The 26099-nt window shown below is 40.1% G+C and overlaps 1 protein-coding gene and 1 long non-coding RNA gene across 5 annotated transcripts in view; one reads left to right on the top strand and one right to left on the bottom strand.

Annotated features, from left to right (window-relative positions):
* Positions 1–22647, bottom strand: part of slc44a5b (solute carrier family 44 member 5b) — a 38927-nt gene extending 16280 nt beyond the window's left edge. Inside the window, exons 1-3 of one of the 4 annotated variants that reach the window (XM_069522180.1) lie at positions 22266–22647; positions 6919–6967; positions 1316–1389 (exon numbers count right to left, since the gene is read on the bottom strand). In XM_069522180.1, the coding sequence (XP_069378281.1) occupies positions 1316–1389; positions 6919–6967; positions 22266–22302 (160 nt within the window). In that variant the 5' untranslated portion in view covers positions 22303–22647. The remainder of the gene's footprint in view (positions 1–1315; positions 1390–6918; positions 6968–22265) is intronic. The other 3 variants (XM_069522179.1, XM_020080410.2, XM_020080409.2) reach the window with 3 other exon arrangements.
* On the top strand, positions 21038–23103 carry LOC138407211 (uncharacterized). The gene is made up of 2 exons (XR_011240625.1): positions 21038–21924; positions 22626–23103. It is a non-coding gene; the product is annotated as an uncharacterized lncRNA (long non-coding RNA).
* The last annotated feature ends 2996 nt before the right edge of the window (positions 23104–26099 follow it).

Genomic DNA, 26099 nt, shown 5'->3' with positions numbered 1-26099 from the left:
CTATCTAAGGACAAGCAATGCAGTAGTATTAAGAAGATCTGGGTCAAAGAGGGTCCTGTTTAAATCAATCACTTACCAAGGACAAAAATTAACTGTCGCAATTAACATGACAACAAGGGAAAACTATTTGGACGATTGCATGGATGTACGTTAATTGAGAAGAAACATTTGCACAGAACAAAACAAACAAATAAAAAAAATCAATCCTGTTTAATTTGTTCTGAGCCGTTCCTCTAGATAGGAGCAGCAGTAAACCTGAAATTCAATTCACTGAGCAATTTTTGTGTTTTTATTCTCAGGCCCGACCTGCACAACACAGTGTTTAGGCCTTTCACCTTGCCCATCAGGAATGTGTTCAACATGAGACAGCACAACAAAGACATTGTACAAGTCACTGACACTGACACGAAGATGATGAAACCGAAAAATGACGCAGAAAAAAAACCCCTCCACCAAGTTCTTCAGCTGATTGCAGACATGTCAGCATTTATTTGAAGCCACATCCATTGTCATAGCTCCAGCTCTTTTTAAATAATTGGAAAACAGTAAGTATTTCGCTTGCCCAGATTGAGACGTGACTCCAATGACAACAAGCTGACAAGGGCCAGCACTTTGGTGACAGTGCTGCCACCTTATTTCACCCTTATTTGTGATGTGTGCTATATGTATATATATATAATATATGTGAGATGGAGAAAAGAGATGTGTAGTCTGGCGCGTTGGATATAAATCAGGATTGGTGTAAAGAAAGAAAGAAAGGAGAGAAGAGCTGGGATGGGATCCTAACAACTGCATGGCCTCGGTCAGCTGCAGACAAAGAGGAATCTCAGTCACAGTTTAACAAAAAAAATGGCTTTAGATAAAACAAGAGTTGGAAGGAATCACTGGTCATCAAGTCAAAAACTTGACTTGGAGAACACAATCACCTCAAGTAAAGGAGGCTAGAGTGAATCGTACCAGCTGCATATGGTGCTGAGCCTCCCCGCCTGTTCTTTTGAGGGAGCTGCTGTTCTCAACTCCCCCACACTTTTAACAATCATCCATTTTGTTGGTTATCCCACACTGATATAATGTCTATTTTAATGATGTTGAATAAGTAAGTTGGAAAATGCAGCGACATGCAGAGCACAAACTTTCCATTCATTCCACACACTAGAATGCTTTTCTGAATCGCACACCCAGGCCGAACAGGATATGTGAGCAATTCACACTTCCACACCATGAACATGTCATCACAGTTGTGCGTGTCCATATTTGTGCATGTGGTTGTGTGTGACATTATGACACTTAGTGGGAGCAACGTGCCAAAACTCACCCACGGTACCCAGAGCGATGTAGCCGAGGATGACAATGACGAAGATAACACAGCAAACCACATCAGTGCAGCTCCTGTGAAAAAAAGGCATGATGACAAATGAGAACTGTGTGGCAAACCAAGATTACAAGAGACAACTGGAATTACCTCCCTGCAGATGTATGCCTCTGCCAATCAGAGCTGTTTCAGTCGCCATACTTTTTATTCCAGATTCTTCTGAGGTCAGCATGACCTTTGACCACTGAAATCTCATCAGCCTTTGAGTCCAAGGGACAATTGGAAAAATTTGAGGAAATTCCCAAAAGGCCACCTCGAGATATCATGTTCAAGAGGCCTAAAACATGTTTTGTGAGGCCACTGTGACCTTTGACCCTTGAACACCCAAATCGAATTATTTAATCTTTGAGTCCACTTGAAAATTTGGGCATAATTTGAAAGGATTCTTTCTAGGTGTACTTTCATATTCAAGAGGTTCAGAAAGAGTTTTCTGAGGTATAATGACCTTGACCTTTGGTCAGGTCATCCTTATAAATCCAAGTGAATGTTTGTACCAGATGTAATAAAATTCCCTTTGGTTGTTCCTAATATTTCTTTGGGTTCAAGTGGACATTTGTATCAAATTTGAAGAGATTCCCTCCAGGTGTTCCTGAGATCTTACGTTCACAAGATTAAAAACATGTTTTGTAAGGTCCTTTGACCTTTGACCACCAATCAATTCATCCTTGAATCCAAGTGAACGTTTGTATGAAATTTGAAGATATACCCTCTCGACATTCTTGAGATACCATGGGACAGACAGACAACCCTGAAAAGATAATGTCTCAGGCCACTAAAATATAGTTATTAAACACAGCTTGCTTTTGGATTCTTTTGTCCAAATCTGAATCATGAGCAAAATAATTTAGCAAAGCATCCACACTAAGAATTGGGAATTTGCTTCATGTGAATCAGGAAAAAATATAGTGTGATTTTTTTGGTGTTCAACTATTTCATTGTTAGTAATTATGACATAGTTGCTGTATGATAAGTAAGTCTGAAGTCTATATATGGGTGCAGTGCTTGCCACCAGCCATGACAAGTTGTCATCTGGATACAGGTTTTTTCAGGCTGTTGAAAAGCTCTGCTGACTTTCTAATGAGACTCTGAATCCCCCCCAAGAATCAACTGTCCCACAGGCACAGAGACAGCTTTTTGAACATTGCCTCTCTCTTCACAGTAGCCCCAGTCTCCTAGTTTAAAGCACTCTCTCAGATTCGCTCTCTCTCTCTGGGCACTTCTTCACTGTCTCTCCCATAACAAGCTTTCTTCCCCTCCTCTCCACACTGAGAGAGGCTGTCAGTCCAGCCCCTTCTTAGCCCTCTTTCAAAACTATTCAGACTGTGAGTACTGAGCCCAGCCTTGAATAAAGCAAAGTTCAATCCACTGCACAATGTGTATAAGGGACGCACCTAGCCTCCTCCAAACACAATATGCTACACAAATGCACTCGACACTCTTGGTTCCTTCAGCTTTCAACCTTTCTCCTCTTTCATCCATAGGAGCAATGCCAAGGTCAAGAGGAGGCCTGAGCTCAGAGATGTGACAGTGTTTTCTTTGTGTCGTTCTTTGAGGAGATGATTGTCCTTGTTTTTTATGCAGCGTATCACATGGTTTTTAAGGACACTTCACTTCATATGTGAGCAGCTCCTCTGCCTCAGAACAAATTCTCAAGATAAACCAGCAGACAATCATGTCTCACACATATACAGATTCTATTCTATTAAAGTTATGGTTTGTATAAATGTGAATAGTACTTGTTTTCTCAACATTTCTGTATTCATAAGAGCATTTACATAATTTTATAGAAATACAGTAAATATTCACTTCATATGAGATTATATAAGTATTAGCTATGTAGTCCCTTTATTTTATTAAACCTGCATTAATGGAGCATTATTCCTGTAGCCACATTTGATCCTATCTCTGTAATTTAATTCAAATCAATGTTATGCTTGCTTACATCCATCTAATATGTATGGTGTCAGTGCTGTTGATATATGTCATGTTCCAATATTTGTATGTCCCACTGGGAAGGGAGAGGGGTATCATTGGTTTCAGATTTGAGAGTTACTTTATAAAGGAAGTTTATTATATAATTATATCATTGAATGTACTTTTATTAACAAACATGACTATATTTTAACTGCATGCTCAGTGCAGCTAGCCTCTAAGTTTTATAGTCAGCTGTTTAACTTAAGCTTGCACTGGGAATGATCTTATATTGTCTACATGTACAGCTGCAGTTAAGAGGTGACCCTGCATTAATAACTGCAGTAAAACCTACAATCTATCTTAATGGGTAGACAGGGAGTCTTTCCTGTCCCAGCAGGACGGGTTACGCTCTTCGTTTCTCATTTCAGAGTAAGATGATTCCACTATCATTACTCTTATCTGAATTTCATTAAGACCTTGCCTATGTGCAATTGCAAAATTTGATATCTCTGCTCAATAGCTGGGCTACAGGTTTGGAGCTGATAATAACTGACCCACAGGTCGTCTGTATCTTCAGGCAAAGATTCCAGCATCAGGTAAAACCTAAAATCTGATGAGAGTAAAGAGAAGTTGGTCTTCATATGTGAAAAGACTTGGGGTCTTTATTTTTAAGCTTTTCACTGTATTTTGGAGGCAAACAAAGGTGGTTAAAAGTGGCACACAGCTCTGCCCAGTGATCACAGTTAAGTAAAGTGGACTGTATTCACAGAGCGCTATTTCCAGTTTTATTGATCACTCAAATCATTTTACAGTAAAGTCACCTTCACCCTTTACCATATCACACACCATCCAAACACTCTCGACACATTGTAGGGTTTAGTGTCTTGCCCAAGGACCCTCAGAGTGAAAACTGGGGGTTAGTTTATGACCCTCTTTACCTCCTGAGCCACATCCACCCAATATAAGAAGTGTACAGACAACCTGCCACATCCCCAGCAAAGCTGTAGCTGATATTGTGCATGTTATTATTAACAAATGGAGACAAGGGAGTACCATTTCATTTCATTCAAAAAGAGCAAGGGGAAGAGCTGTCTAGGTTGCCATGGTGACAAGTGCATTCTTTGTCTTTCGAATTCCTCTTTATCCTCGATGGAGGATAACTTAACCATCACTCAGCCTCACATACAAGGTGATTAGAGGAGAAGATCTGAGGGGTGGCAGTGTAAAGCACATCTCGTCACTCCTACACTCTTAGTAGAGAACTGTCTTGTTTTCCAGATCTTTCATATAGACATGACAGCATTATTAAGATGTATTGCAAACACAACACCACAGTGCTAATATAACATCACATTTGAAGCATGTAAAGGAAAGGGAAGATGAGGGGTGTGAAAACAATTCTGTTTTGTTCTCTTATCTCCGGAGAGCAGGCCCCATGGACAAGTCAACCTGCAAATCTATTCTGACTCCCACCTGGCCTCAGAACTCTTTAGCAGTCACTTGCACATACGCTAAATACACAGGGACCAAAGCATCACCCTGCTCGTGTACCATGCTGGCAGACAGTGATGCTTTGAAAGAAAGAAAACCGCACTGGTGGCTCTGTTATATTTGCAAGGTTGACACTCTGCAGGAGCCAAGGTGACACAGATGGCAGCAATGGCACAGAATAGCGTGGTTGCCATTAAATCAGAGATTGTGCCAGACTGTCCCTGCTTTGTAACAGACATTAGCAGGAAGAGATATTTGGAGGGCCAGATTTGCACACAAGAGATATTTCTCACGGTCACAAGCACTAACAAACACAAGCCTCTTTTAGGTAAGCTGTCACATATGCTGTGAAGGGACAGAGAACCTGATTAAACTTACATTTACTGTAGTAGTTTTGATTGTAGCTTTCTTTCTGAAACTGCAAAACCTGCAGTAATTGAGCCACATCTGTAGGCTGCTGCACAAAGAGCTGTTTATCTATTTATTTGAAATCAGTAGAAGCTTGACTCAGAAAGCAGAACCCTGAACTGGAGTATTAGCTGTCAATGCCATGAACGTGCTGTTGTCGTGATCAACAAATCCCACCCATCGCTATGCTACAATGCCCTGGTTGCCTGTTTATTCAAACTATATTAATTGTGAACGTATGACATCTCCAAATCACACTAAACTAGACAATACACACGACAAGTGTGAAACCAATAAGATGAACAATTCCACATACAGACAGATGGACAAAGATTTTAGATAGATGAACTGCTATAAATTTGACAGAGACTGTATCTTAATATTTCTTTTTATAGCTGGAGCCAGTTTGAACTAACGCTCTGTCTCCACTTGCGTCTGGTCCACTTCTGCGCACAGTGCTCAGCAGCAGATACAGTAACTTCATTTAGGCGTTGAGCTCAGATGAAAACAAGACGACCACGGAGTCAGTTCACTCCCAGTTCTCATTAGGAAAAAGCCTCAGAGCCACAGAAACATCAAAGTATCCTTGGTGCCTGCATCCAGCCAGAGCAGTGAAATGGGCTGGAGAGGGTGGGATAAAGAGACACGGGAGGACTGAAACATGCCTTCACAGCAGCCTGCCGACACTGACACTGAACATAAAAGAGATAAGAGCCTACGTTACCCCAGAAAATTACTAAATCATAAAAAAGCCCTGTGGTGGCACCCTTGAGGGGTTTTGCTTTATTGCAAAATTCTGCTCTTCATTGTCATGAATACTGGCAGTTTTAAAATGTAGACTTCAGTTAAAAAACAACATATAACCCCTATATATATATAAACCTGAAGTATATGGTTCTGTGCTTCTTAATGTTGAGGATCACATCTGTTATGCACCATTATCTTTTAATATTTGTATTAATTGTTAGTTTAATAATTTAATAGTTTTTCCATCTTTTTAGGCCAGAATCCACAAAATCCCAACTTTATCATCAAGTTCATCATCAACGTTAACAATGTAATGTTAATCTAATATATATTCTGTATAATGATATGATACAGTTTTTAAGCAACTGTTAAAGCACTTCAATGTGACATTTGAAATTAAATCAACACAAAGAATATCTAGTTATGACACATGTGGAGGTGTCCTCCACGTAGCAGCCTGCAGTTCACCAGGAAAACTGCTAATGTGCTGCTGATTGACAAATGGGTTTTTTCATTTTCTCCCTGTAATAGCCCCCCTGATGTGTGAACAACATCTGCTTTGGGTTTATCTGGCTGGTAATGTGTGTTATTATGCTACGTCCAGCCATCAGCTTGACATACGGCCATTGATCTGTGTGGTAGAGTGGGGAGAGTTGCCAACAACTCAAACTGTTTTTATGTAACATGACAAACAATCAATCCATCAGATGTGTCACAGCCATGTATGCCAAAAAGATTATACAATGGGTAAAAATCAATACACATATTAGAATCAGACATTGAAAGATAATGACTAGTAGTCAAGGGGTCAGTTCTTTCAAATTACAAAAAACATACTATTGGTGTGTAACATTTCTGCTTACAGTTTAAAACAATTCAAGTGGATACAATTCTATCCTCACTGGGTGATGAAAAAATACCTTGTATAAATGTATTTATGAACATATCTGTAATGCAGGGGGGGAAAAGTTAAGTTTATGTCATACCTGTTATGAACCGGCCCTCTGAAGTTTGGGTCAAACTTGCGTGGCTCACCTAAAAGAGACAAAGTAAGATATGTACGGATTAGTTCACAATAAAAGCAAAGAATTGTTACAACAAAAGGAATGAAGGTTCACTGAGCACATAAATGACAAAACTGTATAAATATCTACAATTCACCAAGACATTAGGGTAAAAGATCCTTTTCATTACGTTGTTGCTTTAAATGTAATTTAGAGCAAAAGGAAACAGATTAGACACAGAGAACAACATATGTAATCATTTATGACACCGTCTTTTTATGGCACTGACGCCACACACAAGTTTGAGTCACAAGTTAACCTGCTGTTCGACTGGCCAGGACAAACTAGGTCATTTCACAGTGCAGGTTGTCTCACAGGACTGAGAGGAAGAGGGATGATCAGACTAAGCTAGAGCAGTAACGACCAAAACAATGTACCTATCATGGAAATATAATAAATCATTATAGCAACTCTTAAACCAAACAGCTTATCTGGGTCACAGTGAGGACTCCCAATTTGACCAAGCAGAGTAAATACTGAACCACAGTTACAAGCGCCATCAGTCACCCGAGGGGCTAAATCTGACTGCGTGAGCTTGTAGGTGTGACGGAACGCACGCATTTGCATTCATCATCAGCTACTTCATTGGTGCCTGAGTAGTCTCTACCCCGGTTGAAACTAAGCACGACATGTTCCTCAGGACCTATTAATCATCCCACATGGAGTGTAATATCTACAAGCTGCTGGGGGAGACTTAGGGGCAGCATGAGTGGGCCTATCTCCCATCTGCCCATATCCCAAACTGGTCCTATCGAGTGACGTCATGCTGGGGATCATGCCAGCTCAACAATGATGCCTTTGCTGGTCACGTTGATGCACAACATTATCATTTATCTGTCATATTATACCCAAGAACTGAACATTGTACCATTGAACTTGAATGGTTAATGGTCAACTTATTGATGCTGATACTGGTAATACTGGTCTGCAGTACAAGAACATACTGTCTGTATTTTATCTGTGGATTTAAGTCACCAAACAGTCAAATATATTAATTGGATTAAACATTAAAATTACAGCAACATGTATATTTGAATCTTTCCTTTTCTGGTATTGCTAACACATTTACCAACCATATAATAATAACCAACCCTGTATCATAGTGTAATTACATATATGATTATACAGATAATGACATCATCAAAGGAAAAAAGGGCGGGCTAAATATGGATATTCACACTCGGTCAAAATATTATTATTGAAGATAGAGTAAAAAAAACATACAATTTAGTCCCTTATGTCATCTGATAATAGACTATAATAGACAGGAACATATATTTTATAGCTTGATGATCTTATATACGGCCTGGATACAGTAAGTGCAGTTCAGACATGTAAATTGGCAGCAGCTGCAATATCGGAAACCCTGTAGTAAAACAAATGCATGCAAAAAAATCTATCTATTTATGGAAATGTAACAGATTCAGCACAGTAAATCCTAGCAGCTGCTTCCTACACGCAGCCAGCTATGCATCCTAGAGTGAGCTAGTTAATCACAGGGACTGGCAATTGTCTGGCCGGTGTGAAATTCCTACATGCTGTGGCAAAAAAGATATCCGGAGCCAACAATTCTGCGTGAAGAAAACATGTTAAAAAGCCAGGATGGTACCATGAAAACACATTCCATTGTAAATGGATATAGAGGTTATATTTATAAAGCAAGGACATCAGAGTACTTTAACAAGGTCCACAGCTGTACTGTACTAAAAAATGTTACCTGTAAAATCTGTTTTATATTTCCATTCTTGCCCTACATGTACTTTCACAATTTCCTCCTTCATCTTCAATGTGCTCTGAACCATTTCCCCACTGTTGTTCCTCTACCGCAGAAGCAGCGGTGTGAAGGATAGAGATGCCAACAGCAAAATAATGTCTGGGAAAGCAGCAAGCCCAGGAGGTGTCCTTAAGCTGCACAGTCAGCAGCAAAAAGTGCCAGGACCACAAACTGTGCTTGTATTTAACTGAGTTGGTATAGTCACATTTGTGCTTTGTTCCGTTGTTACATGCTTTCTATTGCAGATGGTCGACAGTTATAGCAGATGAAGGGCTGCAGGTATCAGCTGTTACCGCTTTGAACCACTGGCTGGTCTCATGACTATACATGGGACCATGTACACCTGCTGAATAATGAGGACATTCTTGACATGACGGAGTGAGCTTTTAACTTTATTTTAAAAGGTATTGAGAGGTCCACTTCATTTGTCATTTATTTCTTTTGACCCTCGATATCTGTTGGTTGTCACTGAAAGTCATTCACATGCATTTGTGTTTCAGGTCTGAAAACGGGGGATGTTCAGAGTAAATTACTCACCCAAGGACAAAGTGTCACCAGACCAGGTGCTCACTGCAGCATTTGCATGGCACTGACATTGAATATATGAGGATGAGGATAAGAGGACCTTGTATTATACCTGTCTGCAATGTGGAGAACACAGCTCAAATGCAAATGGACAAAATATTATACACACAATCCAGTTTAATACTACAACTTTATACTTAATGTTTTGTTCCTGAAACACAAAGGTCAGATGAGCAAAAATGCTAAATGACCAACTTTCACAAAGGATCTCTGTCCACGAGTGTTTCAGCTCTCCATCAATAATAATCTCTGTCCTTACTGTCCAACACACCTGAACAAGCAGACATTGCCTGGGTTTGTCATCTAAATGGTTTAGTTTAAACATGTGACTTGACGCCAGCTCCATACCACTTTCAAAGCCAGCAACTGCGCACTCTACACTGTCAGAGTTAAACTATTCCTTTGGTTGAAGTTACCCTAAATTACTTATATATCTCAATGGTTGTAGCTACAGCATTATAGAAGGAGGGGCTACATCACATCAGACCTAATTAGAAGTACCACTCCTGGGGGTGAGCAAGATTCATAGATAGCTACTAGACAAGTTGTATATACAGTAAAAAAAAAAAACTTAATTGATCATCCAAGGTTTGTGTGGATATTCAACACATGCAGGTCTCCATAGGACGGGTACCAAGTGCTAAAAACAGGTTGCTCCATATGGCGCATGCAAGATGAATCCCACTGAGGGTCAGTGGTGAGAGGACAGATTGTGGTGCGGATCAGGTGGTGAGTATCAGGGAGCGGAACTCTTTTCAGGAAAATGTCAGTGGTTTCTTGATCAGCCTACTGTTTGGAGCTGTGGATCCTGTGACAGAAAGTGAGGAGAATCCAATGTGAGAACATAGCAAGGGATCCCTGCTGATGTTTACAACACGCATCAGATGCATAAATGAAAAAAACAAAAAACAAACAAAACAAAAAGCGGTGACAGACACATAGAAGACATCAACGAAGAGGTCTAGAGAGTTTGTGGCGACACCAGTGTCTGTGTGTTGCAAAGAGGTGATCACGTGATTTTCACAGCGGGATGAATACATTACTTTTTGCCTCTGCCTGCTGCACCCAACTGCACCACCTCTGTGGAGGATTTTTTTGCTGTCGTGAACTAGTCTGTTGCAGAAAACCTCCCGCTGTGTTGTGCGTATGTTAAAGGCAAACTGTGGGTCATGTCTGTACCTAATTCTCTGGACTTTACCCTTAGGTCATGTCTGAAAATGGCTTATGAGATCTAAGGTCCTGCGAGGTGTGTTTATACTGGAAAAAGCCACGCACACACACACTCTGACGGCTAAACATTGTAGTTTATTGTGTTAGATTGAAGAGGATTACAAACTTCTTCAGTCTCACACATTAACTTTCAGGTGGCAGAGCATTTGCTTATTCGGTGATGCTAAATTTAGCTTTAGCTGATGTTACTTCTCGCTACATCAGCCTGACTATTTCAACGACCGTAATAGTTTCTTCTGGGCCACAGAGCAGATTTTAGTGAAGGGATAAGACAGAGTGGTGAAGATCTTCAGCGATGCGCCACCAGCAGACTCTGCATTAGATGACGGCTGTTTGGACAGCACTGCGGCCTGTCAGTGCGAGAAATGAGGGTGGTGGATTGGATGTGTACTGCTGGCTGAAGTCAGGTTGAATGAGGGTCTGTTGTCAACAACAGTTGGAAAAAGCCTGGCAGGCATGCTACACTGGGACAGCTTGGGTCACTGTTAACTCCACTAACTGCTTGTCTCCTCTATTGACATAGTGTTGGATAGTGCCACCGTGTCCCGACTGTGACTGAAAGATTTATGCATAACAAAACAATCGTGGTGGTAATCAAAGGCTTAAAGGCAATGAGGCTGGATGGGGTGAGGAATTACACATCAGGATTATACAAAGGCTTTGGCAATAATCTTCACTCCCTAGTATCATTTGCACTTGTATCTAGTGTACAAGATCAACATGATCTATGGATACATTTATTGGTGAGGCTCTTATTAACTAAAGTCTTCTTAATTCCTTCTTCTAATGACTCCAGCCCACATGTGGCCTTAAAGGTCCAGTGTGTAAGATTTAGGTGAAAGGGAACTATTGGTAGAAATTTAATGTAGAATAATCCTCATGATGTTTTCACTAGTTTGTTTCATCTAAATTGTATGAATTGTAGTTTTCTTTACCCCAGAAAAGGCCCTTTATATTTAAATACTTAAATATTTACATCAAGGGGGTCCTCTCTAGATATCACAACATTCTACACACTGTACCTTTAAAGGATGAGTGGTATAGATAATGGATAGAATTCATTCTACTATTATAATGAGGTTTAATAAAAAGCACTCACCGAAAGATTAAAAATTATTAAAACAATTCCTCAATTTGAAGTCCATATAGATTTGATATGTAAGTATGTGCCTGTGCTAAAAGAGAGCCAGTTTTATTGACCTGGCTTGAGGTGATAAAACCTCAGGGAAAAGTCAAAGAATCAGTTAATCGTGTTATTTCACAATTTGGAAAGGGACGAAATTGTGCAATTATCTCCTGTGGTACACTCTATCATAAGGTTAGACTGCTCAGGGATTATGAGCATATTTTTTAAAATGTTGCAAAGAGAGTGTCTCCAGCAGCAGGGGGTCATCTCAGGAAGAAAAAGAGGTGGCCCTTCCATGGAATGCATCGCATCATCGTACTAAAATAGAGGAAGAGAAAAAATAGAGGAAGAGGCTGCCATGAGGAAATCCAAAATCAGTGGATACAGACATGACCGACTTGAAGGACAGCACAAAGGTTTTGACTATGCAGATGTCTCTGCAGAAAATAGCAGGGTGTATGCACGTTAGGAGAATGTACACTGAGAGGGCTAACCATGTGGCAATGCTAGTCTATGGGAATATCTCTGTCTAGTATGGATTAGATGTCCATGAACCCTATTGGGGCACATCACCAAAAGTAGTTGAGAACAACAGAGCTAAGATCCTGTAATATTTCAAGTTCCACAAGCAGCTGTTTGCTAACCAACCACACATATATAGGAGCAGAGGAGTTTTGATAGATGTGGCAATCCCAACATCAGAGAGAAGAAGCATGATCAAGAAGTACTCGGGGCTGAAGGAACACCTGGAACAGATGTGGAGGGTGACGTCTAAAGTAGTCCCAGTGGGAAAAGGAGCAGTCAGACCCACACCGGGAGAGTGGCTCTACCAGATTTAGGTACAACAACTGAGGTCTCTGTTTGGAAGAGTGTAGTCTGCAAATGAAATGACATCAGTCAATAGAAAATATGGATGTCCAAGAAATCGAGAAATTATCATACAGTACAGTGTACCATCCATAGTAAAACTTTTTCTTCACTTTTCCAATCTACCCAACTTTTGTAGCTCGTCTCTGTACATCCAGTTCACAGACACATCAACATGGGCAGACACAGGCACCAGTGTCCCCAGACTCCACTGTCCAACACAGGCCTCTTTCATACTGTGGTCAGGCAAACAGCTCGAACACTGCAGGTGCTTTACATGGGTTGGGTCAGAGGGGCCATTTGGAAAGGACTTTTTTGTTGTTTTTACTCTGATTCATAAATGTTTCCAAGACCTGGAGGTGAATGTGCCGTTAGACTGCTCTTTAGATAAAGCTAAAATAGGGCTCAGTGACTTTGAATATCCAGCTACGAATAAGCAAAAAAAGAGAAAGCAAAAGTTAAAAATTCAGAATAATGATGTTGCTTGGCAGGGTAGGCTCAGCCTCAATGCTGTGTACAGTATATTCATTCATATTTGATGAAAGTGCTGGCTTCTGTCAATCCAAGGAGGGAAACAACATCAGTAACATGGCTTTGGGCCATTAAGTTTTCCTCGACTCTGTATTTAAAAACCAGCGGTGTTCCAGCTTGTCCTGCAATGCTAGTGTTGGGTACAGGGTGCTAGTAACAAAGCTGCTTGCATGGGTCGTTGCCATAAAGATAAAGGGGCCAGTAATTCTGTGATAAGATAAGAGAGTAGAAGGAGGTCATGGGATAGTCTATAGGGCAGAAATTCTTTATCAAGATTTCACAGCTGAATCAGAAAGACATTCACAAACTCAGTGGGCAGAGATTTACTGGCAAGACTTCACTTAAGTCAGGAAGCACTCTCACATCCCACTAACCCTAAGACATCATGCCCACACACACACAAATGCACATATTCACACACAGATGAATTGGGAACAGCATCGTGATCATGCAAGTCTCCCACACTCCCTGGATGAGGAAAAAAGAGAGAGACTTAGAGTCCATATTAGAAATTATCAGAGCAAATTAAAAACCTGGAAAAAAGGCTCACTCTCTCCATCATATGAAATATGTGGAGAGATAATGGACGCTATCACGCTCTGTGTAACACCATCACGCTCCCTTTCTCTTGCCCTCCTGAATCCTGAAACATCTTTTCGGTCTTGTTCTTATTTTCCCTCCCAGGAGAAAAGCACTACCTTGTCTCCTCATTGAAACAAGATAACATCCACATCTCTGGTTCAGGTTCACTCAGGAAAGTCCCTTTGGGATCTTCTAACTATTAACAGATGTTTGAGGACTGTATTTGTATTTGTTATAGCTGGCTTCGTAGCCCACTGTTTTAACTCCTGTCAGTGCACGAACTGTACTTGGTAATTATATTTTCAGAGGGAAGGAGTGCAATCTGACATACCCTAAAATGCTGAGAACAGTGAGATCTACGCCGGAATTCGAGCCCCAAGAGGGGAGTTAACATCTGAGGGTGTCAGATGCTGACAGCTGGCCTGCTGCTCCGAGTGGAGAGGCAGTATTGTGGATGGTGCTTTGTGACCTTGGTTACTTCTGTGGGAGCCTCCAGGCATGTCAGTGGCAGCCCTGTGTAAGACTCACAACTGTGGATCAGTGACAGGCTCAACCAGCTTTGGCCTGGATTTATAAAGACTTAGAAATAAGTGGGGCCCCATTTTCAGCCAAATATGCAATACACACAACATTGTGTAGAAAGACACTTATTTTACACCAACCAAATCAGCAGGTATATGTTTTTAAAAAAAATGTGTGTAAAGCCCTTTCTAACAGTAGGTAGAGGAGTTTGTCACTCTGTCTTTTTTCCCCTGGTGAGTCAGGTAAGATGCCACGAATGTGCCCGAAACCAACGCGTCAGAAACCATCACTGTCTTGCCAGTGTTGCATCTTGCATGATACGAAGAATGACTTACATGCCATGGTCCGGAAGTTCAATACGTAGCATAATGTTGCACGAGAAAAGGTGCAGCGTTAGCGTCTAAACTGATCGGAGCTGGAACTGTTAAAAACCTGTGTCTACTGCTGAGTCATTCGACCTGGGAGTGAATATCGATTGTATCAATTCCCACCAGGTGTTAGTGAGTTATTTGAGCAATGGAAAAGAGGCTATTGTCTACAAACCTCTACCAGTGCACATGCAATTTCCTTCAATCTCATCTTGAGTGTTCAAGGTTTGTTTTTTATGAAACAGGAAAATTCTATTTCCACAGTTAATTTCCACTAATAGAGCCGCCTCCTAGTCAGGTTTAGTTTAGTAATTAGCGTTAGTATCTTGAAAAACCCAGACAGAATGAGGCAGATCACTCCATTACTTTCACTACAGTATGCAGAGAAAATTAATCTGCACTGGAAATAGGTTAGAGTAAATAATCTCATCCTGCAGGCAGACTTTTGACATGTCTCAGGAAAATAAGGTTTAGCACCCTGTGACAGATTAAATGACTAATTAAGATAGGGATGTTTTTTTCCTGTGTATGTTGACACAAAAATCCTGATCTGTTTCCTAAGCAGGGAAGACGAAGAAGGTTATACTCACGACCACAACTATCAATCAACTGTATATATTTTCTGAACTGGTTTAATTTGCGCTGTCAAGAAGCTAGTAAATAGTTGAAGGTCATGGAGATGTTCCACCTAACACAACACAAGTACCATGTATATGTATGTGTCTGTCTCCCATGTGTCACATTACATTAGAGAATCTTTATTCTCTTTATGCTAGGAGTAGCAAGAAACGTTGAGTGTGCTCAGGATCAAATGCCTCTAGTGTAAAACTTGTGAGCCACTAATTAAAGGTTAAGTGTAACATTTGAAAAGACTTGTTATTAATGACACTGGTGGCCCTGAAGTGAATTGCAGTCAGTATCCTGTAGCTTGTATATGTGCATGAAAGCCATAATGAACAAGCAAGCATATCTGCACATTAACCAGAAAGTGACATGATGCTTGGACTAGGACAGAAATTCATCCCTGTATGACATTGTGCCATTTCGAGATTACCAGGAGAAGGAGCTATCTATCACCATTTTACTATTCTGTCGCCAACAGACTGTGTGGCCTTTAAGGCGAACTTCAGAAAAGATTCTAGCTGTGATGTTACAGTGACTGCATGGATGAATGATGATTCATAAGGTTTGGATATCCAGCTATATGACACTAAATGTTGACATCTATCTCATTCCTGTCAGACCATATTGGGCACTAGCCAATCTAGATCATTTAAAGGTCCAGTGTGTAAGATTTAGGTGAAAAGGAACAGAAATTTTATGTAGCATAATCCTCATGAGGTTTTCACTAGTTCATTTCATCTAAATTGTATGAATTGTAGTTTTCTTTACCCCAGAAAAGGCCTGTTATATTCAAATACTATATATTTACATGGAGGGGGGTCCTCTCTACGGAGGCTGCCATGTTTTTTATAGTAGTCCAGACTGAGGTTCTTTTTCATGTTTGGAAGTGGAGGGTGAGGTGAGGGGTGTTCAGCTGCATCATGAAATTTCAACACTCGATATCACAAAATTCTACACACTGTACCTTTAAGTCATTCATACATAAATAAAAGCTTTTGTTTGTTTTTGGTGCTTACATAGAGTTTACAATGAAGTCTATGTGGTCTTGGGAACCACTTGTTTGTTGACATTAGCAGACAACATTTCTAAACTAACATTAGTTTACATTTCCCACAGTTGTGTTGCAGTAGAAAAGCAGAACAGAAGCGTTAAAGCAAGGCTCTCAGACACAAGCAAACACGTCACATCCTTTGGAATTCCCCACAAAATGTGTACTTTGTCACAGTTTCAACAGAAATCAGTCCATCAAATAAATCTGCACACATCAAATATAGATCAGCCTAGCAGTGGGTACAACCCTTAAGTATCTAAGCAAACAATTCAATGCTGTCACCTGAGCAACCAAGCATGAACAACATCGGAGCACTTTGTCTCTTTTGTTCTAATTTCTTAAGATAAAAATACCTACTTCACTTTGCACATTAGACCTGAAAAAAGTCACCTCAAATCTTACTGAGCACCTGAGATTAAAAACCTATACGTCTTGCATGAATGTAAGCTGCATCTCTCATCCATTACCCTCTTGATTTTTGGTTTGTGTTTCATAAGTCACCGTCAACATCACTTAGCCTTTTAGTCATAAACAAACTGACTGTATTTGTGCTGCAAACTGGAAATTTAAAGTCTCCTTGCTGTCACCTCAAGAGCCTCTCCACAACAAAACTTCTCAATTTTTGCAGACTCGAAAAATAACTGTCCGTCGCATACCTTCTGTGCAGAAGTGAATTTCTGAAATGATTTACAGACTCACCCCATCATTAGAGCGAATAACATACTTCTAACTTCCAGGCACTGACACAGCTACCTCTTGAGGAAAAAGACATGTGAAATTAGTAGCAAAAGAACATAACCTTGTTAAAAATAATGAGCAGATGCATACAGATGCCATACAGACAAATAAAATGTGTAGCAAAGAGTGAGCATTGGTCTTCATTTAAAACGAATATTTGAGGAGAGGACTATGACACTTAAAGATCCCTGAATAGCACTTAGTCTAGGGTGCAAAATGGGCCTTCAGAGCCACAACCTTCTCTGACTGCAATTTCACAGGAGGAGGCGGTGAATGTTGAATGTTTGATTTTGAAACACAGTTCTCAGCTTTCTGCCAGGGCTCTGCATTGACTTGGTATAAAAATGCAGCGTTTAGGGGGGGCTGCTCATGCGAGAAATTTGTTAATTAACTGTGTGCCCGACTAAACATTTTCTGTGGTGAAAGAAACCCATATCTAAATTGTTACTTACAAACTTGTCACATAATGATTATGAGCTATTTTTCTACTTTTCTGACCGACTGAACATTTCAGCAGTGCAGTATGCACACAGAAATGTTATATAATACACCAGCCTCAAGTGTACACTTGAATCTGGAATGTAGAGCAACTGCGTTTGATGTGAATGACGAGATAGCAGCTAGATTTACTACATGAGTCAGTGATCTTCTTTTGTGTTTTTTTCCCTTCATGTGCCAATTATACCCATTAACATAACAATTCATCTTTATATAAGTGCAAGGTCATGCAAGGAGTTGCATCTTAACATGATACCATTTTTCCCAATCAGATATAGATTCCAATACCTGGTCTTTGATTATCAGCAAATACTGGATACGGATCTGATACCAGTGCATTTAGAAAATACCAACTTATGGAACTTATTTTAATCGCTTGGATTGATGATTGCTATCTGCTATCAGATAAAAATAATAATAAAAAATAAAGAAATTTGTCATAACACTATCCATGTTGTATGACCAGGCTCAAGTTAAACCCTTTGGAAAAACAAAGTCTTTCAGAGAATGAAATTAGAGTATAGTAGAATAAGACATATTGCTAAATTGCTATAATTTTAGCTAGCTCTGGCTAAAGCTACTCACTTCTTCTTTGCTGCTCTAAAACAGTACTTGCAGTGGCAGTACAGCGAAATTGCTGTGTTGGAGAGACAAAGAAGAATTGATTTCTGGGGAAATAAAATTGCAGTTTTATCAGGCTGAAACTACTATACTTAAAAGACATGGTATTGGATCAGTTCATAGATTCAGACGCTCTCTAATTCCCGATCCAGATACCAATGCTGGTATCGGAACATCTCAAATTATATCATGTAATTCTCTCATTATCATCAATCCCTGATCATCCTGCCTTCTTGACCTCTGCTACACTGCTTGCCCATGTTTCTCATAAATGTATGGAAATAACCTTTATGGGAGTTGGAGAAAATAAAGTGAGAACACTATCACAGAACAGCCCTTGTAGCTAGGTGTGTTTCCTCTACCTATTCCTGTGTAACAGTTGAGTGTCACTGCAGTGTGGGAAGTACAGAGAGAATCCCTTCCTTTGTCTAAGTTACTGACATCTAGCAACTAGCTGGACAGGAAATAATCGATTGGACAGTATCATCTACACTATCTTTTGGAAAAAATCACTGAAGAGAATCAGAGAGCCAGAAATCCACAGTATATTATCAGGAGGGTGTGAAACATTTGCTGCCAACGTAATTTTATGACACTACTGGGTGGGGGATGCTGATGTGAAATTGGTATTCTTGTTCTGTGATCAGTCGTGGGACCAAAATACTCTAAATTGCTCTTTTGCCAAGTTAGCTGATGGAAATGAAACAGCAGGGAGCCAATAATGTAAAGGAGCTGACCTAAACACAGGGAGGCACCATAAGTCTATCCCGTGCTGCACTATCTCAGTCACTGGACACTGCTAAGAAAAAAATATGTTCCCTAATTAAATTGTCTCTCTGTAATCTGTGACTCTTTGGAGAGCACCACCAAGCTAGAGAAGATAATGCAGACAAATATAAATATAAATATAAACCTGTATAATTATGTACATATACTGCATCTAAATTAGGGCTGGGTACCAAAAACCAGTGTCAATCAGGCACAATGGTATAATCACAATTCAGATTTACGGTATCTAATTTCGGTGCCTGATCTATACACAGCATCACAGCATGTGCCTGGTTAACAATACATTTAACTATGGTGAAAACACACTCCCTACATGGCTCTGGCAGCATGTAACGTTAGCTTACATTTAGCTAGTATTAACACGTGAAATGATTCCAACACCGGGACAGGCAGCAAATGTTTGAATACAATTTTGTTTAAATGGAGGAACAGACAATAATGAAGGAACTGACAAAACACAGGATACATCAGAAGGATGCTCTGTTGCCAAACATATCAGTCGGCAGTGTGGGCATCCCTGGCCCCAATTGATGACGAGTTTGGAAATGGAGTACTTTGCTGTATCAAGCAAACTGTTATCTAGCGTTAAATGGTTTAGTTGTATTTATTAGGTGATTGTTATGTTAATTTGTCTAGAGTTTTGCATTTATTTACATTTGTATATTTAAGTTAAGGATACTTTAAATCCTTTATATGGAATATGTAAAATTTTCCACTTCCAATTTGCCTTATCATCAAACACAAAACATATTTATCTTTTTTAAATGTATTGCATGTTCTGGCCCTGTTTCAACATTACCCAACTCTAATGTAAATAGTGTATATAATCACACTGTGTTTCACTCCTCACTGAGCTGCTTAATTCCAACACTATACACGTAATCTCTAACGCAAGGTATATGGTGCATTTTAAAGCAACAGCATGAACTTGTAAACATGGAGTGAAAGAACGTTTGAAGGCCCCACTGGTGGGCTGCACGTCTGCAGGGAGCAGTGAGAATCTACAGCTGACAGGTTGCAGTTGTGATTGGCGCAGTGCTGGAGTCATGAGGTCTGGGGGACACACGAGGTCAGCGTGTGGGGAAATAACAGGGAGACACAGTAGCTCTCCCCTATCAAGAGCTGTCAGGGGCAGAATCGACGATGCCTGTGTCACTCTGAGACGGTGCAGCCACTGTATCTAACGATCAAGCCTGACTGACGCCTCATACAAATTTATCACAACTCAAACAGATATTGTGTGATAAGTGTGATATGAGAAAGTTAATAATCATATGAAATTATTCCTTGACTACAGTCCCATGAGAACAAGTCTTAAATGAAACCAGAAATTATCAGTTATCCGATAGTCTTGTGGTAGCCTGATAATATGTCAAATAATACAATTGTGAAAGCATTGAATAGTTATTTTAAATCGAAGATTAGTAAATAAAGACTTATATATTGGCTGTGTGACTATTACTGGCATCAAACCTCAGTAAGCCACCACCTATACCAGCAGTCATGGTGAAAATCACCATGATAAGTGACTCTTGGTTTCAGACAAAAGCCTGCTGTCTTCATGGCATCTGGTGGTGATAAAGGATTATAATGCTTTGGTAAACAACAGGATCACAAAGGAAGGCTAATGGATACAAAATCTGCTCACAAATGAAATATATCCGTACGCCGGATATGCCACAAGACACTAAATTATTTTATATTAAAACTGTTAACAGAGAAAATTGTTTCCTTCATTACAAACCGCAACACTGGTGCTGCAGCTGTTGCAATCATAGACTGCATTTAAAGATGGACGCTGTGTCTCCACTTCCTCCCACTATCCTAACTGAAGCCAAATTATCTTGGATATCAATGCCTTCAACTTGCGTATTTTGAGATAAAGATGGAGCAGCAGTAGCGAAGTCACGTCAATACATGTGCCCGACAGCCTCAGCTGTCAATCATTAAGTTTCACGGTGATTTCATATCAACAAATAACAAATTTAAACCAAACATCATTTTGATAATAACTAGCTAAAATCTATTGTCTCTATATTATTCACTGCCTTTACATTTGTTTGTATTTTCAACACATTTATTGTTAAAGCCTACAGATTAGCCTTAGAAATGTTAATAATACCGTAAGCAATGTCCCTGTCAAATAAAGAAATAAGGTAAAGAATATGAACGTGCACAGCCTGAAATCTGATGGAAGCTCACTAACTTCTGATTATCATCTCTGCTTCAGTGGTTCATGTGTTTCTGCCTGAAGACTCATGCGCAGTGAAAACATGGGCAGGATGCTTGCAGGATGCTTGCAGGCAGGCAGGTTGGTGTCTGCTTGTGACATACAGGTACGCCGACCAATCATATCATTTTGTCAGAATGAAAATGGCTTTCTTTTATTGTCCAGACAACTTTATTGAATGATTTAAAAAGGTAAAAAGTGTTTTAGACACTAACTACTAACCCTTCCTTCCTTCAACAAGGATGTGGATCATTGTGTGACAGTTTTTGGGTAAAAAAATGAGAAACGTTCAAGGAAAAAAACCACTGAATTGGATATTGCATCAAATAATTCATAATATCAAAAACTCTAGCATTAGTGCATATTTGATGTCAATTACACAGAATGGACTAAATCACAGTAAGGGTTCAGACATCATTCAGGACTAAGAGGATTAGTTGGAACGTTTCTAGACAATTTACTACCAACTAAGTTATTTTGATTACTAGTCTCATTGACAATTATGTTGAGTAAAAATGTCACCATCTCAATAGTGGAGGTGCTCCTCTTTGTCTCATGTGATGTCAACATCTTGAGTTTCTTGTCTGGTATTGTACTTAAACAAAGGAACATCAAAGGACCATGATGGCATCAGGTTATGGTTATTTTCTGGACATGTCACAGTCGGATCGAACGATTTTTGGAGCAAAAAAGAATCGATAATCGTGAACATTTGCAGATGTGTGATGCTGTGGCTGCCTCTCACCACAAAGACGAATCAGCGGAGGAGGAAAGTGGAGATTGTTCCAGCAGGTAAACAACACAGCGCAAACAATGCAGCGCAGACATGAAAGCAAGAAAACACTCAACATTGGGGACATGGGTCATTCGGGACAAAAACACAGAGGTGAAAACGCGAAAGGTCACTTCCAACATTAACAACCATTTAAATCGCTATCCCGTCGTTACTGCGTATTTTGTGCCAACCTTTAAACAGCCCCAAAACAGCCTCGTTAGCGGCTGACAGCGGGAAGCTAGCTAAACGTCCCCGTGAACCACAGCGTCATTCGGACCAAAATAAGAAAATGACAACGTTTTTACGCGGAAGGGGAACAAAAACCTCCGCGATTTACAACAAAGACGAAGCCACTCACCGTAGTAAGAGGAGGGGATGTCCGTCTTTCTAGCCATGGCACTTGGTAGGAGAGATGCACCGCCGTCGTCTTGGTTTTGGAGACCGCATATGAGAGTCGAGGTGGACTGCGGCGGTGTCGGTGCTGTCGGCGGATAAACCCGGGGAACCTTGAGAGGTCTTCTCGGGGCTCCGGGTCTGAGAGGATGCTGTGACCACGCAGCTGAGCGTCAGTCGTGTTTACAGCCCGACGTCATTAATTATTCCTAAACGGGCTTAAAGGGGCCGCGACGCTCCGTCACCAGCACCGCTGCTGCCGAGTCCTGGCTCCCCTTTGTTGGGATGACATCTAATAAAGCTCTCACCCTCTCTGTTGTTTCAGCTGCAGGGGACATCAGTGGGATTCAAACCACCGAGCACAGGTGGGTCGTGTTTCCCCACGTGTGCTGCAACAACATCAGTGTTTTCATTGTTGGTCAGAGGCACAAAGAACAAAGCAGCCTGCGGACTGTGGAGAAATACTGACCTCGGCTGGTGTGTCTGCGGTACTGCAGCGCTTCCTCGCAGTTTGAAGAGTGACAGAAATGTCTGCTTCATCCATTTATATGCTGCTGCTGCAGTAGAGCCTGCATTAACATGGAGGTGTAAGACAGACAGGGAAGATTGTGCAACAATCATTGTGTATTTATTGAAAGTCCTTCATGCCTTTTTGTTTCTTGGCTTTGTGCTATGCTGTTTTGGACCAAATTGCAATGTCATTCTTGTGCAGACATGGACTTATAGAAGGTGAAGTTATAGAAGGTGCACCTCTCATGATTGTAATAATTAATAAATGCACCTGTGTGTTTTATTTGACAATATATGCTGCTACATTGTGAAATCTTGTGATTTTGTTGTACTATACAATGTTATGCAAAGGAATAATAAAGAAATCTATCTATCTATCTATCTATCTATCTATCTATCTATCTATCTATCTATCTATCTATCTGTCTGTCTGTCTGTCTGTCTGTCTGTCTGTCTGCCTGCCTGCCTGCCTACCTACCTACCAACCTAAAATATTGTAAATATAGATAACTGTAATTGAGGAAGAAATCATTTTCCAGTTGCAAAGTGTTGAGCCTCAAGGAGCAAATTATTCAAGACACTAAATTGAGCTTTGGAGCCATTATGAGATTTTTGAGGATTTTGAGGGTCTATTATAGTGACCGTGAAGTGGCAGCAGAGAAATAAAAAGCGTGTTTAATCTGTGACAGCAGCAGTTACAGAGATTCAACATGGATGTCCTGAATAGTAATTGCACACATTGCCAAACCTGATTCCTTTTTAATGACAGAATATCTAAAAAGTCAATACCCTGTGTCTTTGATGCACATTCGGATTACAAATAGGACATTTAATTTGCATTAAACACTGACATCTAAAAAGTAATGTCTAGTGCTCCGCAGAGAAAAGCAATGAAAGCTCAGGTTGCCAAAGGCTGCTCATTAACAGGGGACTGACTTCACTGGGACATAACATATGTTGATGTGGCACCTCACTGCCAGTAGCACGCCAGGAGCATAGAATCACGTTATTATCTCTGCCAAGGAGGTTATGTTGTCATCTGTGTTTGTTTTTGTGTTATATAGCAGAATTATGCATAAACTACTGGATGGATTACCACGGAACTTGGAAGGATGCGGAATGGCTCAGGGAAGAAGCCAATACGTTTTGGTGCAGATCCGGATCAGGGGATGCAGGAATCTTTCGTTTTTCAACATTTTCATTGTTTTTATTTTGTTTAGTTTTTTTATGAATGGATTTTGATGCTGATATCTCTGAGTGTGTACAATTTGATGCAGCAGAATTTAAGGGACAGTTGGGCCTTCATTGAGGTAAAAATGGTGAAACTAGCACTGTGGTTATCAACCAAATTTGGCCCAAAAGTGCTTAAAACAAAGAAGTGTGATGCCAGCCCATCTGCTTGTCATTCAGCATGAAATGATGGAAGTCAACAGCTTGTTAATTACATAATCGAGAGGGTACACAACAGATGCAGACACATTTTGTGCTGGTTTGGTTTTGCAGCCTTTTTCCGCTTTGTGAAACAAAAGGCAATTTCTTTCTCTGTGGCAGTTCTATTATAGATTTCTCTTTAATAGGAAACAGAGGATGATTCTCACACAATCACCGTTCACCGCTCATGCTGCAGTTACAATCAACCCTGCCGACCCCAAAAATGAACATCCCACAAGTCTCACCAGTCAAAAGTGGTTCAACAACATTGTGCAGCAGTGGACATTGCTGCATTAATGTGTAACAGAGACAACGGGTGTTCTCTCCCCCCCCCCCCATCAATTGGATAAGCACAGTAATTCTGCACATTGGGCAACAGGAAATTGCATCAGTGATTGGTGGGAATGCAAGTCGATGAGTCAATGATCTTTCTGTTAGCGGAGGCGATTTGCAAAAGGAATGAAGATACTTTACGTCTTGGGGCTGAAGATGCAGGACATAAAGACTGCAGCTGCCTTCAGATGCTCTGTTTTCTTCAACATGAGACAAAGTAAGCAGTGATATCTGGCCTGGAGAACACAATAACGTTTCAACCACCTCACTACATTTGTTCTCTGTACTAGACCTTTGCATTCATGTTTTTTTTTCCAAATATGATTTATATATATATATATATATAGAGAGAGAGAGAGAGAGAGAGAGAGAGAGAGAGAGAGAGAGAGGGAGAGAGTTATATTGTCAATACACTGTCTTGCTAAAATTTAGAGTCTGTAAAATCAGTTTGGTGTTATTTGCCATAATTGGCTGATAAGCTCATAAGCCCCTTGAAAAACTTTTATATTCAAAGTGTGAGAGTCATACAGTCGTGTAATTGCTTTTCTTTTTTAGATTTCTGCCATGCCAACAAAATAATGTTGTATCTTTTGCTGTTAAACTGAAAAAACCCCATTAACAGTAAGTTGGGACTTTTGTCAACAGGAATACAACAACTCTCAGATTATTTCTTCACCCAGAGGTATAGACTCTTCAAGTTAGGGACCATATAATGAGGAAAAACAAAACCGCTTAAGGCATCGCAAACAGAACACATTATTTCACACTTGTATTGTGTTTGGTTCAGCACAGGCCATCACACACCCGTCTGGCACCTCACCGGATACAAGGTTGGAGTTAATTAAAAAAAAGATTCTGTTCCACATACACAGCCTCGCTCCTGGTGGTGTGTGTGCGCGTGTGTGTGTGTTTTCCAGAGATGTGTTTTAAGATGCATTTAAGACCTCAGGGACGGCCCTAATCAAAACGCACATGCTCTGAATTCACACACATGAGGTGCATTATGAGGCTCTGCTCCTCAGTGATACAGGTAATTTGATCATTAAGGTGATTCAATGAATTGAACATATGGCGTCAAGGAAAACAGAAAAGAGAAAGAAAAAAGGGGAACAAAGCTTTTTCCTAAGTGGGAATATATTCGATATAATCAACACTCCAATAACCTGCAAGGATTTGTTGTATCATATTTTCAGATGACACTAATCAAAACATCTTTATTGCAGATAGCCTACACCACTTAGACTCAGGATGCTGCAACTTCACTTTTACTATCAAGTTTATAGATGAACTGAAAATATGATTTTATTATAATGTTGAATAAATGTAAATGTAGGGTGAGAGCATTGACATTTTGTCATGTGTCTGTTTATTACAATCTATCACATTCTCTTTTATTACATTAGTATTGATTCAGATAAATATTGCAGGAATACAATCTTCATTATTTAGTTACATTTTTCATGTTGACGCTGCATGAACTTTGGATGTGTTTGTGCTATTTTCATCACTTTTCAGCCAGTGACCT

This window comes from Paralichthys olivaceus, chromosome 3, assembly GCF_024713975.1.
Source record: "Paralichthys olivaceus isolate ysfri-2021 chromosome 3, ASM2471397v2, whole genome shotgun sequence".
In the NCBI taxonomy this organism is placed as follows: Eukaryota; Metazoa; Chordata; class Actinopteri; order Pleuronectiformes; family Paralichthyidae; genus Paralichthys; species Paralichthys olivaceus.
This window is presented reverse-complemented; position numbering and strand designations above follow the sequence as displayed.